The following is an 18,733-nucleotide window of genomic DNA, read 5'->3' as shown; positions in this document are numbered from 1 at the left end:
AATGTAAATTAATTTGCATGATAAAACAATTATTTCATAAATGTCAGTGTTTTCCAAATTCAGAATTTATTAGTCTGTTTTTAATTATTTGTAGAAAATTAACAGAAAACTGATACATTATTAAAGCCTAACATTTATATTTTGCCGTGAGTTCCCCCTTCACTCTCTGAGATTTTTTATTGTGACTTGGGATGAGAGGCTTCTTTGTCACTCTTCAGTTCCCCTGTCATAGTCTCTGAAACTTCAAGTGGACTTAGGGATAAAATGTACTATGATGTCTCTAAATTAAAAGAATAATTGCAAATATGATAATACTATTTTTTCCTAAATTTTGCTTTTAGAACAATTTTGTTTCTTCATCTTTCAGTGACAAACATGCTACAGTATAACAGTTTATGTACTCTATCATGATTGTGTTTTATACCTTTCTCTTTAATTAGTACATTCTCATCTCAAAAAGATAAATCTGAGAACAACTGCTTGCTTTTATGTAGTAAAACTACATACCACTTCAGGGGTGTAATATAGGCATGAAATTAAGGAGTTCTGTAGAATATACACAGAGCCGAGGTTCCATCAGTCCATATTAAATATTTTAAATGTTTTGAGATATGTGACTATACCGTTTAGGTACTCTCCATCTTATTTTTCTAGAAAACAAATTAGTGATTAGTTAGTACTTTAAATTTCTAATCATAAAATGAGGCTAATAATTTTGACATAGGGTTAATTAGATTTATATTTATCTTAACTTATGGATATCAAAGTACATGTAGTACAGTGTATGGGCTAAGCCATTTAATGGTAAAAAGCAGTTCATAGGATGCAGCCTATGTTTATCAAGATTTCAAACACTTTCCCTTTTAAGGGTAAAGAATATCCAGATTACAGTGTAATTCTGAATCCTCCTGGCTATCGAGCAGCACCATTTTTATGTAAGATGTTCTGTGTTCCTATTAAATCACATTTACAATACCTTCCAATATATTTAAGAAGTTGCATTAATAAATGATGTTGGCCAATGATGTTGGCCCACTGCTTTATTTCTCTCCTTTACTTTTTGATCAATATCACCATGACGGCTTATACTGAATAGCCTTTTCAAGTTCACATTTTAGAGTCAGGAATTTTCAAGCACATGAAGAGGGAAAGAGAACTTAAAATTATCACATAGTCTACTAAAGTTCCTTATAAAGAAATGGGAATTTTTATTTACTGGCTAGAAGTTTGTCATATGTAATTCAAAATAAAACTTACTTGCTGTCGATTTTATTACAATAATCTTGGCTATATTAGTGTTTTAGGGATAACCCTTCATTGATTATTCTTCAGTAATTAGATATATTTTTCACAGATGAGCTTTTTGATGACTATAAAAAAAGATTCTTTTCTAAGCATGTGATAAGAAATGTAGTGCTATGTTTCAGAATTCTAATTTTGCCTTGAATAAGACAGCCAGAATAAAACTGCTTTGCCTAGTTCTGTATCCTCTGGGATGCTTTTTTATTCTTTCTGCCTGAGATACCTCCAGGACAAGATCAGTGGTAATCAATAATGTTTCTCATTTGTTTTATGCAGGCAGAAAAATCAATAATGTGAGCTATGTAATTTTATTTTAAGGAAGAAATTAGTATATTATGTGTGCTTTAGTGTTACCAAAATGTTTGAAGAATCAAACAAAGGAAAAATATATGAATTTGTTAGTGGTAGAATATCAAAATGTTAGGCTTATATAGTTTAGCCCTTGATTTTTTAGTCGTATTCTCCATTAGTTTCATGACTATTATTTCCTAGAATATCAAGTCTTTGTGGAGAAAACCTTGTGTTAAACTCCTTTTGCATTTCTAATAGGACTGAATGGTTTATTTTAGTTAACAGGATAAAAATATCATCTTGTGTTCTCAAAAAGAAACAATTCCTTTTACTTTGCCTAATCTATAGCTCATTATATGAATAAAATAGGGAGGAATGGTTATTTATTGGGACAGCTGAATGAAGAACAGCTTCTGCATTTTTTCTACATTAACATTCACTATGGAAAGAAGACAAGATATTTCCTAACCACATCTCCACATTTGTTTATATTAAGGAAAACTTTCAGCAACATTAAAATTGGTAACAAGTAAACTTTTTTCCCTAAAAAATCTTGTTGTTCTTATGCATATGTTCAAAATCTAGCAGTATGTGTCCTATGGGTAACTCAGCTTTAGGATTATAATCCACAAATTCATGTACAGTTAGTTAACAAGCTTATAAATGATAATTGGGTTCCTAGACTATTGTAAAAGTTTTGGTGTATTGAGCGGAAAGAGCCTCTGAAACAGACCTAGATTCAAATTAGGGTTCTACTACTTGCTGTCTGCATAAGATAAAATCCATATAATAATTGAGATTGCCGTAAACATTAACTGAGATAATACATTTGAAAGTGTACTAGTGGGTCCTTGATATTTATTCTGCGTTTCTCCAACTTTTTATTTTGAAAAATTACAAATCCGTGGAAGAGGTATAAGGATAGTACAGTGAGCATCCGTGTGTTCATTAACTAAGTTTCATTAACATTTTACCACATTTGTACATAAATTCCTTTTCTTTGACTCAGTATGTGTTTATATGTTTGTGTGCTATATATGTGGATTTATACACACAAATATACACTTGCTGAGTCATTTTAAGGAATAAGTTGGCATTTTTCAATTTATTCTTGATTTAGATTGAAACAGTTTGAATCTGCCACACTACTCTTTGGATTTAGCCTCTAACTGTCAACCCTCTCTCTAGGAGACTATATTCTCTTTCCTATTTCTAGTTTTGGTGTATTGAGCGGAAAGAGCCTATATTGTAGTCATTGGGAGTTGTAACTTAACCAGCTTTGATTCAGTGCACACAAGGTCTCCTTACTTAGGACAAAGATTTTGTGCCCAGGAAACAGAATTTAAAATGACATTCATCTTATTTTCATTCTTCTGTGATACTTAGAATGTGGTCATCTATGGGAAAAGAAAAAATGAAATTGAGGGTTTTTTTGTTTTGTTTTCTAGGGCCTAAGTTATACTCACTTTTACTTAAGCCTTATTTACTTCTCCCAGCAGTGCTGTGAGCTAATTAGTAATATACCCATTTATAAAAAAGGAAACAGACACATTAATGTTAGATAATTTGCCCAGAAGCATACAATCAGGATTTGAACTCAGGGTAGTTACTCCAAAGCCCATACTGTTTCCAGGACATCAAAGTTTTTGTAAATATTTATCTACTTTTAGAAATATAAGAAATGTGCTTTCCTGTTCACAATTTAGATTATTTGATGTCTCTATTAGTCTTTATTATGACTATTATTTGACTTCTTTGAAGAAATAATGTGCCGGCTACATTTTATTCATCTGAAAGTTTATCTTATAACTTAAGCAGACACACTTCTTCACCATCATCAAAATTCAGTCCTTTGTTCTTCCACTAAAGTATTACATAAGGGATTCATAAACATTTCTTAAAAGAGCCAAGTAGTAAATATTTTAGGCTTTGCAGAGACCTTACATTCTTTTTTGCAACTACTCAACTCTTCTATTGTAGCATGAAAACACCCATAGCTAATACATAAATCAATGGGCGAGACTATCTTCCAATAAAAATATTTTCAAAAACAGGCCCAATTTGACCTGCAGACCATGGTTTGTTGACTCCAAGTATAAATTATCATGTTATATACCCATTAGAATTTATATGCCAAGGAAATGTCGTAAGGAGCACTGTTAAGAGACATGAATGCTCAGTTCCTCTCATATATTTGTTTATATGTGTACAATGACCAGTTTCATATGTGCCTTCTACATGAAGAAAAGCAGATAAAGTAATAAATATAGCAGGTGCCTCAAAACATGGTATCTTGACAGTCAGTTTTGCAATGAACAGGGAACATCCTAAAAGACTAATGTTTAAAAGAAAATTTCAAGTTACATGACCTCTGCCATCAAAAATGTGGTAATAATATGTTCCATCTAGCATAGTAAGAGCCATATTCTGATCACTGTTTGAAGAATTTTGAATATGCCTAGCATGGTCAAAAAAGAAAGACAAATATAAAACATGTGTGACAATGGAAATTTTAGTGTAATGTATGCGAGTATTACCCTGATAGAAAGACAGAGATATCACAGGAAAAGGGAAACTACAGAACAATATCCTTTTTGTAAATTAATGTAAAAATATTCTACAAAATACTAGCAACCTAAATCCAGCAGTATATTAAAAGGATTATACACCATGACCAGGTGGGTTTTACCTCAGGAATGCAAGGGTAGTTCAACATGAGAATCAGCCATTATAATTCATTAATAGAATGGAGGGATCACGTGATCATCTCTGCAGAAAAAGCGTTTGAAGAAATCCAATACTTTTTTATGATAACACTTAACAAATTAGTAACAGGAGGGAACTTTCTCAACTTGATAAATGTCATTTATGAAAACCCACAACTAATATCATGCTCAGTGGTAAAATCATGAAAGCCTTTCCCCTTAAGATCAAGAACAAGACAAGACTGTCTACCTTCAGCAGTTACATTAAACATTTTACTGGAAGTTTTAAGCAGACACTTAGACAACAAAATGAAATAAAAAGCATCCAAAATGGAAAAGAAGAAGTAAAACTAACCCTGTTTGCAGATGATACAGTTTCATATATAGGAAATCCACAATAAAACTATTAGAGCTAATAAATGAATTTAGCAACATTATAATATTCAAGATCAACACAAAAATTAGTTATATTTTTATACATTAATAATGAACAGACCAAAAATAAAGTTAAGAAAACAACTTCATTTACAATAGCACCAAGACGGATAAAATACCTATTGATAAATTTAACTACAAGGTATAAGACTTATACACAGGAAACTACAAAGCACTGTCAAAAGAACTTAAAGACCTGTATAAATGGAAAACTATTCAGTGTTCATTGATTGGAAAACTCAATGTCGTTAAGATGGCAGTACTCCCCAAATCAATCTACAGATTTAGTGTAATCTCTGTCGAAATTCCAGTGGCTTTTTTTTTTTTTGGCAGAATTGGAAAACCTGATCCTCAAATTTATATGTATTTTCAAGGAACCCCAAAGAGACAGAACAATACTGGAAAAGAATAAAGTTGGAATACTCATACTTTCCAATTTCAAAACTTACTACAAAGCTACAGTAATCAAAATAGTATGGAACTGGCATAAAGTAAACATATAGACCAATTGGATAGAATTGAGAGTTCAGACATAAACCTGAATATCTCTGACCAACTGATTTTCAACAAAGATTCCAATGCCAAGACCACTAAATAAACAAACCATGTTAGGACAACTGAGGTATCACCATACAAAAGAATGAAGTTGGACCCCTACCTCATACCATATGTATTCAAAGGGGATTGGTGATCTACGTAAAGAACAAAAACTATAAACTCTTAAAAGAAAATGTTGGGGTAAATCTTCATTACCTTGGATTTGGCAATGAATTCTAAGATATGCAAAAGCATGAGGAACAAAAGAAAAATATAAAAATTAGACTTCATCAAAATTAAAAACTTTGGGGCATGAAAAGGCATCAAGAAGTGAAGAGACAACCTACAAATGAGAGAAAATATTTGCAAATCATATGTCTCATAAGGTTCTAGTATTCAAAGCATAACATACAAGAACTCTACAATACACAGCAGAAAGACAACCCAATTTGAAAATGGGCAAAAGACTTGAATAGACGTTTTTCCAAAGAAGACATACAAAGGGCCATCAAGCCCATGAAGAGATGTTCGATATCATTAGTCATTAGAGAAATGCAGAAAAATGCCACAATAAGGTACCACTTCACACCCATGAGGATGGCTATAATTTTTTTTTTAAGTGACAAGCATTAGCAATGACATACAGAAGTTAGAACCCTCATACATCGCTGGTGAGAATGTAAAATCGGTGCAGCCACTGTGGAAAACAGTTTTGCAGTTTCTCAAAAGGTTAAAAATAAAATTACCACTTGACCCAGCAATTCTACTCCAAAGTATATACCTAAAAGAATTGAAAACAGGTATCCAAATACTTGTATACGAATGTTCATAGCAACAGTATTCATAGTAGTCCAAAGCTGGAGACAATCAAAATGCCCCATCAATGAATGAATGGATAAACAAACTGTAGTGTGTCCACATAATGGAATATTATTCAGCCCTAAAAAGGAATGAAGTATTGACATATGCTACAACATGAGCTTCGAAAACATTATGATAAGTGAAAGTAGGCAGACACAAAATATCACATATTTTATGATTCCATTTTTATGAAGTATTCAGAATAGGTAAAGCCATAGAGGCAGAAGCAGATTAGTGATTGCCAGAGGCTAAAGGAGGGGAGAAGTAGAAGTGACTTTAATGAGTATGGGGTTTTCTTTCGAGGTGATGAAAATATTTTGGAACTAGGTCGTGATAGTTGTACAATGTTGTGAATATACTAAATGTCATTTATTGGAAACTTTTAAATGGTTAATTTTGTGTTATGTGAATTTCACCTCAGTGTTTTTAAGCTGAAACCTAAAAATTATTTAAGCCTCATTAAGTAGTATGATAAACTAAAATAAGAATTTTTTTTGATTATCAGAATGGAGGCAGGGCCAAGGCTACCATGACTGCTGTTATAAAGGTCTACTGATTCTTTCTGACCAGAGCTGAGTTTTATTTCTTAGTACTTTCATGATACTCAGTGGCTGAAAGAACAACTACTAAAGGTATGGTGATAGCAGTAAGAGCTATTAAAATGTCATAGAAGGATAGTAAACATATCAGAGGAATCAGCTCTTTTCACTTGAGAGCATCCTCTCAAGTATATCCAATACCCTTCCCAGTTGAGGTCTTTTTCCATCACCTACTAAAAAGCTTGGAACCAAATTCTGGCAAATTAATTTCATTGTTTTATAATAGCATCACTGGGTTAGCGGGTCAGGGCTGCTGAATCTCTGAATTTCAGTGAAGCACTGACACATTCTCATGATGTCACTGTAGCATGCTTTAGGTTTCTCTCCTCAGCCTGTCATCCTGATTTTTTTATCACATTTTTTATGCCTGTATACTAGAAGGCTAGCAAATGCATTGGTTGACAGACTCATAATCTAAAAAAGACAGGAATGGATGATTATTATGAATCAAATATAACAAGATGAATTTTGTCAGAGATAAACGTTAAGTCTTGTACTCGGGACCAAAAAACACAAACTGGACAAGGATACCATTGGAGGAACATGACTTAATTGCAGCATATGCAATAAAGAGTAACAGAGTATGATCACTCTTAACTTCTCAATGTGAGCAAGCACAAATGCATTGTTTAAATGTAGTCTTGAAAACTACTTTGTATAATCTGGTGCATTGACCTCTATTCCATTTTACAAGAGACTTTGATAAACTGAAAATAAATTCAAAGATTTGTGTCAGGGATGTTGAGGAGGACATTCAAACTCATGTCATGAGACACAATTGAAGAAAACAGGAATGACTAGTCTTAAAAATATTGGCGCTCTTCAAACAATGAGAGCTATCCAAAAAGGAAAAGAAAAAGAGCAGAATTGAATGCCTCATGTGGTCATGAAAGCAGTCAAGCAAAGACTAGGTGGCTGTTTTTCAGAAATACTCATGATTATTAAAGAATGGAACTCCAAGTGACTAAAGTGTCTTTCAACCTTTAGTTTGTACAGATCTGCATAATTACTAGAAAGCAAGCAACATAAAGATGGAGCAAAAGAAAATATAGGCTTAAACCAGTGGTATGATGATAGAACTCAAAAAAGTACTTATTGAAATGCTTCCTAAATGCAAAGCATTTTCGAAGGTACTATAAATAATTCAGAAGTGATGAAATTTTCAGGTTTAGATCATTATCAGTGGGAAGATAACTTGTTTCCTTGGCCTTGTTTTATAGTCTAGCCTCCTGAGACAAGATCTAGGGCTTGGAAGCCCAGCACAGCTGTCTTCTTCAGGAAAACCTGGGACACCATACTACTCATTCTCTGCCACAAGTTCCAGGAGAAGACCACTCCATGACTCTGCAGCACTTGGTAAGTGTATCACGTGACAAATCCCATCCTACAAATGTTTCTCTCCTACCTTTAGTCTCTTCTTCTGGCTGTACTTTTAATTAGAAGAAATTTGGTTTATTGGATATCATGTTGATATTGGGGCTTATTTGCATAAAATAATATATCAGGTATTTACTGTCGGAAACCAGCCGACCAAGTCAAACCAGGTACCTGAATGGGGGAGCGGGGACTGAGAAAAAAGAGAAGACAGACAGGGTGCAGGAGGGAGAACAGATCTCACAACTGTCTCTCCAAGTTTATTTCTTATGCTCCTTTTATACATAATTTGTTCCTTTGTATATCCCAAAATAACATAATAAGATCGAGATACAATCGACACTCCCTTCGACACTCCCTTCGACACTCCCTTCAACTATTCTTAATCTTCTTCCTGGAATTCCACAGAACCAGCCTTTTTCTTTTTTATGCAAGCAGGCCTCCCGAGATAATCCACTCTTTTGAATTTGGGGAGCTTTAGCTCCCTACAATTTACTAAACAATCAATTTAATACTCTTGTTTGGTCATCAGAGTAAGAACTAAATAGGGAAAAACAGGACTTAAAAATAGGACTAGTTTTTCCTCTTAAAAAATGTTATATGCTCATATTAACACCTTTTTTTTTACTAAAATGGATAAAATGCTGAACAGTTTATAAAGTGGTTTTATGTACATTCTCATCTCATCAGTACAACAACCCTGAAGTGGATATAATACTAGATTTAACATAAAACTGAAGCTCAAAAGAGGACATATTTATAAAATTAGTGGGTGGTTTACACAGGATAAAATTTAAGATTTTTTGACTCCATGTCCACTGTTCTTTGCATATTAATTGTTTCTACTCCCCACTTTTAAAAAAATTGATGTAAAATTAATATAACAAAATTAATCATATTAAAGTATACAATTCAGTGATATTTAGTATATTCACAATGCTGTGCAACCATCATCTCTGTCTAGTTCCAAAATATCACCTCGAAAGGAAACTCAGCACCTGTTAAGCATTCAGCCCTCATTTCTTTTACATGTCGCCTAACCAGGTTAGCCTATTTTGTGTTGCTACTTAGTGTAAGTTTCAGGTGTACTCTCACACCTTATCCAGGCACTGTTTAAATGTGGGAATTTGTGGTGATTCCTACCAAAGAATCTTTTATACAGGAAAATTGAAGTTGTAAAGCATGTTTATATTAAGAATAGGCCAGCTTCTAAAATAAATCCACCAAAAGAAAATATATTCATTCCACAAATATTTGTCGACTGCCTCCAATTTATATATCTATTCTGTCAAACATATTTTGGTGAAATATCCCTAGTTTCTGGGTCTAGAATATGCTTGAGGATGACAAAGTGCACAATGGTGAATTATCCTGTTCAGCAGAGAACTCTCATTAGATGTGCCTGCCTCTCAGTATTATGGGTGATTTAGTATATGTACCGTTAGAATGAGCCCAGATGGTGTAAGCTAGTAAACTTTTTGTTATTTAAAAAATGATAAATTGTAAAGTGTCTCTTCTCTGTCTCTCCTTTTGCTTCCCTCTAAACGAGTTAGTCAAGATAGGAGCATTCATTTGAGTCTAGACATGTTAATATTTTAGAAAATATTTTGTTCGTATGTTATATGAGTATATATTGTGACAAAAAGCAGTACTGTAGACCAGTGTACTATTACTAAAAGTTCAGGAAGAAAATGAACTATTGAAATAACTGGGTCAGGGGTAGATTTCGTAAAACCTCAAACTTTCCAGAAATTAATGTCACTCATTTTTATTTTGATTATGATGATGTTAGATACTGTTCATTGTCTCTTCCATGCCAGGTACTGTGCTGTACGTACTACGTCTTTACAAAAACTCTATATAGTAAACTCATGTTACAAATGAGGAACCAAGACCCAGGAAGCTAAGTAACTTATTAGCCAAGGCTTGGTATCCAGGGAGGCCCACTCATGTCCTGTGTGGATATCATTTAGTGGATTATTATTCTATTCTTTATTGTTATTTCTCAGTCTTAGCCACTCTTTGTTGGCATTGCAGTTATTCATAAAAGCTTAGAGCTGAAAGGACCTCAGAGATCATCTATACCAATCTGAGCATCTTCTCAAGTTATTTAGATGCTTTAAGCAGTCAGCATTCTGCAAAACAATATCTATCCAATTTATAATCATTTTGCCAGGTTTTAATATAAGCCTAATAATAATGGCTAAAATTTATTAAGTGTCACTCTCTGTAGGCACTTCCTTGAGCATCTTTCATGTATTATCTTTATCACTCCAGGAGGTGTTATCCCCTTTTTCCACCTTAGGTAGCTGAAGCTCAAAGAGGTGACTTGCCCAGGCTCATAGCTGCTGTATGATGAAGCTGAAATTCAAATCCAAACAGCTTACTCTCTTAACTATTATACTTTTCATCCTCCCAAAAGTGAACTGTGAATTCCAAATTCATGATTTTAAATTTGACATTATGGGGGGTGGCTCCATAGTGTAGTAGTTAGCACGTCTGCTTTACATACAGAAGGTTCTAGGTTCGCGCCCCAGGTGGAGCCATGGACCATACCCTGGGTGCACCAGGCCCCTGGTGCGTGCTGTGAGCACATGGGAGGAGATGCCTCGCCTTCAGAGACCCAGTTCATGAAGGGGAAATGGCAACATCTTGTTGGTCAGGGGTGGAAGTGGGGGTCGGGGTATTAAAGAGTGGGGAAGAAATAAACAAACAAACAAACAAACAAATAAATAAATAGCTTACTTTGACATTATGTATGCAGTTGTATAGTAGCAGCTAATGGTGAAAGAAAATTTCCTATTTAGCTGGCAGGGGAAAACTGTCCTAAATAGCAGCATCGTTTACTAGTAATTAACATATAATAGAGTGATGGGCTCCAGACTAATAGGCACAGTTCATTTGACTGTCTTGAAATAGAGTGTGACTTTTTCTCAAGGAATGCTGTTGTGATTTGGGTTCTAGAAAAGCTTCACAAAGAACAAAAATTTTGTAAGTTTCATAAATATAGAGTGTGCCAGATGTTGTTTATCTTTGGCATTTTTGTTCAAGGATATTTAGGCTGCCCGTTGGGGTAGTGACTTAGATGCTAATGAATGCTTTTTCTCTTTTTGATTGTATAAAATTTTCCACATACTACCTATGAAGTTGCTTTGTTAGCTTTGTACCCTCCTGGGATATTTACTGCAAAGATTCCCACTCTCAATTTAAATGGGTTTCATTCTTTTTTAAACAACTTCATGTCTTATTGTGTCATATCATTTATGACCCAGGAAAATACCATACTAGTTTAATTCCCATATTTACAGTTTTCAAAAAACACTGTACTTTACAGCAGACTTGTTACGTGTTCTCTCATCTTAATAGTGAACCCCTCTGAAAAATCCTGAATTTGATCCATTATTTGTGAAATACTGGAAAGTTGTACTTATCACCTTTTTTAAAAATGATAAATAAGGACAAGTTTAAAATTTAAAATTTTACAGATAAATAAAATTAAAATACCAAGTGAGCTGGTTGGGCATATGAAAATACTCATATTCTCATACTAATAAATCATTTATGTCTTAGAAACATAAAATACTTGATGTAATTATTTCTTGGAAATAAACATAAATATCCAAGGATAAATTGCTCAGTAAGTAGTGCTGAAGTTGCAGTAGTAACCACAAATTAAGGTGAATGCTCTTAAAGAGTACTGGATGGCATTATATATGACAGTAGTTTATAAAGTTAATAGTTTATGTAGCATATCTCTGACATTATTATAACCTTAATTTTTCATTTATTAAATTTTATTTCAAATTTTTAACATAATAAGGATAGCATAGCATTAGCTTTTAGCCTGTTTAGTATGCTTTTAAACCAACTTCTCAATGTGATCACTAAATTTGTGTCTCTGTTAAGGAGTCATATTATGAAAATGACCTGTTGTACCAAATGCCCTTCTGCAAATTAAAGTGAGATAAATGATGTAAAGTGCCTAGTGTGGAGCCTAGCACATAATAGGCACTTAAAAAATGTTAATTCTCTTTCCTCATGTGTGCTTATTGGTTTGTTATTTCCTTTCTTACTTTGTTTGCTGTCATTTTCCCAAACTCAAGTGATATTTATTTCAGAATATATCACTTCATTAGGAAAATTTGTTTTGCACTTGAACCAGTTGGAATGAGGCCCCCGTCCCTATATTCACTTGTTTACTCCTAAAAATTGGAAAACAAGAAAGACAGTAGGAGGAAAATTATTTCCTGTTCATTCAAAGTCTGATCTGCTCTAATATAAATGCTAACGAAATATACTGTTTTCCATGTGCAGATCCTTTGCAAGCAAAGAAAGTCAGAAAGGTGCCTCCTGGTTTGCCTTCTTCTGTAAGTACCATTTTTTTCACTTTGTGATAAACTGATTTTAAACGGTCCATATTTGCTGGCTATAAGGATGTATTCTATTAGTGTCAGTAAGCACACTTCACGTAGTAACTGTTCATTGCTTAAAGGAATCATTGATTGAGATAAATCCTCATTTAATGTTAGGTTTTTAGATTTCCCTACAATGATTTGTAGCTTACTCTTACACTTTTACTCCATGTCCCTGTCATTTGAATTCCCCTCTTGGGAAGAGAACTAGGCCGGTAGCTGTCAAAGAAGATCTCCTGTACAGGTCTTTTGATGTTTAATTAGTCATTATGTTGCTGAACAGGAGGACAGACAGAGATTAATAGCTGAGAATCTTAGAAATTTACATTTGTAATAATCCCAGTGGAGCTAAAGACATTAAGATTCGGAGGACATGTTCAGCTCAGCTTGCCTCAGTAGGACTGGGGTTATTAATATGCATAAATCACCAAGTCAGATGTTCATTGTGAAGCCCTTGTGGATTTTAAAGCCTTCATTAAGCCTTTCCTAACTTCATCCTAGCATCAGGAAAGCTTTCAAGCAACTAGTTTGTTGATCCCTCTTTGCTCAAAAATGTGCCCTTTGAGAATAAAGAGCTTTCGTGAAGGAGGTTGGAAAGGTTTGGTGAACAATCATTAATGGCCATGATAATCTAATGCCGTAGGGTGTTTGTGCTATTAAATATACTTTATTCTTTTAAAGAGTAAAAATATTTGTAAATGAACCTACATCATAAATTCACCTACAATTTAAAAATCCCTGGTGCAAGGAAGGGAGATTATTTTTTCTCTCCTTTTGCTTAGAACAAATGGGGAGTGGGGCTTTTGGATTGAGGCCCCATGCCTTGTAGGGTACATCTCTTTGTTGTGTAAATGGATGTTGGGCTTTTATTTGGCAGTACTTAACACATGGGCGCAGGTGCTGCTGGATGAGTCACAGCTCATCGAAGTATATACTGAATGGAATATCCGGCTTGGCAAGTAATAATCTAGAAGGAGCAGCATGGGTCTGAGCTTTTCCTTTTTTTATTAAGGCTGAAGTAGAGATATCATCTTTTGGTTGTTTGCTTGCCTTCTTTCCTATGTTCTTCCCCTCACCCCCACCCCCACCCCCCACCTTCTCTTCCATGTGATACATGAAAACTCGCATTTGAAATCCTCTTTGAAACTCAGTTCCAGATGGATCTGAGTTTTATGCAGCCCAGGGCAGCTGTGCTCTGAACCTGCAGCCTACCTGGAAGGTTGGATTGCAGCTGCAGGCATTCTTAAAAGCTTTTGCTTGTATAAGCACTTGGGCCCACTAGAGGTTGAATGGCTGCTTGATAAACAAAATGAACACAATGCCTCAAATCATTATTCCCAAAGACAGGAATTTTTTCAGCAGCAGCTAAAAATAGTTGGGCAATTTACATTTTAACAGTTGCATGCTGTGCAGGGGTAGGTACTTCAACAGTATAACAGATGATTTCTGTTAAATTAACAGAAATCATATCTAAAACTGACAGAACTGCTAAAACATGTAACTGCAATTTTTTTTGTAATTTATTACTATACTTCTTTGAGAGTAATAAAAGTTATGTATTAATATTTAGTAGAACCACACAGTTTGAAAAATACAACATTCGTACATGAAAAATTCATTTCATTTTTATTTAGTCTGAGATTGATTTTAAGAAACAGCATATTTTTGGTGTTTCATAGTTCTTTTGTTTTTCAACCAAAAGGGCAAAATGGACTAAAGAGCCTGGAAAGAGAATAGACACTGGAGGTCACTAGCATTCCTCATCATAACAGCATCTACTCCTTGGAGTTAGTTCTCTTTATTGTATCAGGTGTCCAGAGCATACCACAGAGAAAGGGAAAGCCAGTGAATTCTGACAAAACTTTGATTTCTTTCAGAGCCATTAGGAAATTTCAGAAGCCAAGCTTACTTAAATATTGTATTACTAGCTACTTTATTTGGGATTTATTAAATAGTTTAACAGTATTTAGAATTCAGTATTTTCAGTTCTGTATTTAACATCAACTTCAAATATGAACACACTACTTTGAAACCATGTGAAAATAGTATTTAAACATATTGAATGCTATTAAAGATATATAAATAATAAATGTATTTTAATTGAAAGTATATTTTAGTTTAAATTCTATATTGAAATCTTAAATTAACAAAACAGGAAAACATTTTTTCAACTTTAAAGACAGATACCTTGATAAATAATACCAAAATAGTATACTTCTGAGAGCACTTATAGTTACACTATTTACCTTTTCAGTGTCTAAAACAACTGGAAACTTAAAATTATGATTTTCTATTTGAATGCTTTTGCTGAAATATATGTAATTTATAGACCTTTAACAATGTTAAGTGTCAAAAATATGGGTATGAAAATGACAATGAACTGTGTATATTTTATTTAATGGTTATTTTAATGTTATACTTCCCAAACCAAACTAGAAACTTGACAGTAACATCTTAGATTTTATAGTTTGCTGCTTATTTCATCTATCTTTAATCTTCTGTAAAATACATGCTACCTTTGCTGAAGATACAGTGAAAGAGCTAGGTTAGTACAACTCATACTGCTATAAAAAAAAAATAATAAGCAGGGTTACTTAATACATGCAAAGCATTGGTAATCTATATAATTTGACCACAGAACTTTGGATAGAGGCCTTTTCCTTTTGTAAGCCATAATATATATTTAGGTATCATAAATACAAACCTCAGTTCCCCTATTCCTCTCTTCAAAACAACTGAATGGTAACTTCTGTCAGTGGATGAAGGTCCAATAAGGGTTTATTGACATCATTAAAGCCGTATGGTCAGTAAGATTAAGAGAATGATCTGCACAAATCTGCTGGCTCAGTTATTGATTGGTTGTATGAACCTAGACTTGTCAGTTATCTGTTAGGAAGCTTGGATTGGAAAATCTGGAGTTCCTTTCAGATCAAAAATGCAAAGTGCACTAAGAGTTTTAAAACTGATGTGCTCAATACATAATCTAAAAGCATGTGGGTGTGCATGGTTTTCTTCCTACTGATGAAGAATTGGTGTTCTTAAGCACATTAATTTTCTACTTGCTTCTCTAGACAGGTTGAAATATTGAACAAAGTAGAGTTTTGTAACATCAACAGAAAAATGATGCTTGGACATTCATAATTCAAACATATACACACACATACCATCATTACCTTCAGGGAAGTTACCATCTAGTATGAGAAAAAAGTGTTCAGTGAATTAATTACATTGCAGTGAGGCAAGTAAAGGTGTACCAAGTGCTCTAGAAACATTGGGTAGGTAAAACTAACTTGAAAAGTACTAATGGCCCCAGTAATTGACATGTGAGCTGTATCTGGAAAGATGAGTAACAATTCATCTGTTAAGATCAGACAGGTAAAAGGCATAGACATGTAAAAAAAAAAAAAAAAAAAGAACAACAAAAAAACAGTGTGCTCATGCCACATCTAGAAGTACAGCATTACTGGATTCTATATCAAATACAACCTTTGTATGGTTCCTATAAGCAGACCCACTCTCCCACTCCAGAGGAAGATTGAGGAACACGTAAGAACAATGTAGATATGACAAAGGATAAACTGACTTGGCAGTGTACCCTTGATAAGGCCTAAAGTATCCTTATGTCCAATAGGTATTAGGCATTCATAATTGTTAAGGTTATCTGGGAGTCTTACCCAAGGCATGGGTGGTACTTTGGCTTTGCGGGTGTTATCTTTCCTTTTTTAGGGTTCCTGTACCTCCCTCCCTAACCACTAGTCTTTGTTCTTTGTATGTATACCAGCTATTTTTCACTTATATCAGATATTTTACACAGAGAATGTTTATGGAATTTTGAAGCACTGGGTAGGGATTGGAAGCAATCGTGGTTTTTTGTTTAGTAGTATGTGCAAAAATTGTAACATCTGCAGTATATTTGTTAGCATCCTTCACAGCCTCGGGGTCACCCTTTTAGAGGTGCAAGACTCAACCTTTGTGAAGATCTATAACTATTATCTGTGTCATCTTAATCTTTAGTTTTTGCCACATAAATATATAAAATAACTATTATCTTCTTACAAATGAAGAAATTGAGATTCAGATATTAAGCAATTTATCCAAGATCACACAGAGCCAAGATTACAATCTAATTTAATATCAAAGACCATTTTCTTTTTATTTTGAATGTTAAAAACATATTTTGTATCTTGGTTTACTCGTAAAATATATTATTTAGTATATGAAGTTTAAAACATAGTTTATTCTGTCAGTTATGTTTTTGTTAATCAAATTTATTTTTAATTGACTTTGTTGTTTAAAGACCTACTACCATCTAAAAGGATGATGTAGAAAAGCACAGACTTCCTTCCAGTCAAGCATGTGATGGATTTTATCTGGCCTTAGCTGCTTTTTATTTTATACACTTGAGAAATTGCTTTTAAGTTCTCTGAATATCAAGTTTCCATTTGTAAAAGGAGAAAATAATGCCTATTTCAAATGGTAGTTTGAGGTTATAACATGCCTAATATGTGCCAAGCATATAATAGACGCTCAGTAAATATTCTTTTTCTAGTTCCTACCACCACAGCCTGAAATTGAAAGGAATTTTTAATTTCATTTTTACCAAATTTTGCTGAAAAGCAAAGGAAAGGTTTGAAAATATAAGGAAGGATAAATATTATAGTAAAAAAAAAAAGTATTGTGTTATCTAAACTTACATATGTAATGTCATGCCTGACACATAGTGAGTGGTAAATTGTAACTGCTAACGTTGTTTAATGTGTTCATTTTCAGAAAAGCAAACTACAAAAGGAGGGAGATTTTTTTGAATCAAATTCTTCTGCGTAGAATGCATACTAGTTATTTTTGTTTTCTGAACTATTAGGAGTCTATGCCTTTCCCCCCCCCGCCCCCCCGCCTTATTTTTATCATTGGTTGAACATCTTTATGGCTATCTGAAGCATTTCTCAAAATAGAGAGTTCCTTTGTTTTTTATTCTTTATTTCTTAACTTGGTGTTAGTATTTCCAAACATAGATCCCTTTTTTTTTAATATACTGCAGAAGATGCAGAATTCCAAAGAAAGAAGCAAGACACCTTCGAGATTTTTATCACCAGAAAGTAAACACCTAGATAAATTCCAGAAGGCCTTTAGACCCAAACTCTTAAAGTTGTGTTCTCATTCAATACCATTAGAACACATCTTATGAACATCAGATTTTAACTATGCATCAAAATGGTATATCTTACAACTGGTTTGAATATAACTGGTTTACAGTTCCATATGAAGGCTGATAACACAAATCTATTTGTTTCTTTATCAAATGTTATTCTGTCCTTCATCCTTTGTTTTTAAGTCTATATTTTCCCACAGAGCCATTATAGTTATCAGATAGATTTCTTTGCTTTTTAGTTAAACTCTCAAAATATATTTTACCACCCCAGCCATCAAGAAAAAACATTTTTTTCTAACTCTTACTTTATTGTTTCTGAGATGAATCAAAGCCATTTAGATTCTACCTTTATTTGTTTTGCTGCAGACAGGTATGGAAGTCTGTAGGCTTTTGTTTGGTAATTGACTACAGTTTAGTAAATGATGCCTTCCATTTTCCCAACATTTTTATGGGATTTAATTTTATTAGGAATGTCATTTTTAAAATTAATGTGAATTTTGAGTCATTTTTAGTATTAATTTGAAATTTTAGGGGTACCCCTTGAGACCATTGGGGATATCCTGACATTTTCCCAAACCACAAAGACCATTAAACCATGTCCAATGGATCTAGCATTTTCATGTACATAGTAAATAGAATTAGTAAGACTTTTAAATAGAAAAAGTCAGAATATTAAATCCAGAGAGTGGCTAAACTGAGTTTTGTTTTTTTTTTTCTTTTTCTTTTTAATAGGAAAAAGAGGACAAATGTAACTTTCTGGGCTTGTAAAAATAAATAACTTGGAAAACTACCATTTCAAAGATTTCTGACTATCTGAACCAGTAAGAAAAAGGTCAAGCATTAGAACCGTAAAGAAACTGTTAACCTCCATTTTATCCATGAATATAGCAAGATGAAAAAAAAAAATAGCAAGATAAACAGCAAGTATAATATTCTCAAAGGGTGTGTCCTATGGAAGTCATTAGAAAGCTAAGATACTGTGTATTATAGACAATTATCTGAGGCCTTTAAGACTAGAAAGAATCTTAGTGATTGTTCAATAACCAGTATTTACTTAGAGCACCAGCA

At 33.6% G+C, this 18,733-nt stretch overlaps 1 protein-coding gene across 5 annotated transcripts in view; it reads left to right on the top strand.

The window, feature by feature from the left end:
• TCF12 (transcription factor 12) overlaps positions 1 to 18,733 on the top strand; it is a 293,031-nt gene that overhangs the window by 209,493 nt on the left and 64,805 nt on the right. For all 5 annotated transcript variants that reach the window (XM_023532559.1, XM_023532560.1, XM_023532561.1 and 2 more), the window contains 2 exons: positions 7,951 to 8,086; positions 12,419 to 12,471. In XM_023532559.1, the coding sequence (XP_023388327.1) occupies positions 7,951 to 8,086; positions 12,419 to 12,471 (189 nt within the window). The remainder of the gene's footprint in view (positions 1 to 7,950; positions 8,087 to 12,418; positions 12,472 to 18,733) is intronic.

The sequence above is a fragment of the Pteropus vampyrus genome, unplaced genomic scaffold (genome assembly GCF_000151845.1).
Source record: "Pteropus vampyrus isolate Shadow unplaced genomic scaffold, Pvam_2.0 Scaffold85, whole genome shotgun sequence".
Taxonomy (NCBI): Eukaryota; Metazoa; Chordata; class Mammalia; order Chiroptera; family Pteropodidae; genus Pteropus; species Pteropus vampyrus.
The sequence above is the reverse complement of the archived record's forward strand: the minus strand, read 5'-3'. Positions and strand labels throughout refer to the sequence as shown.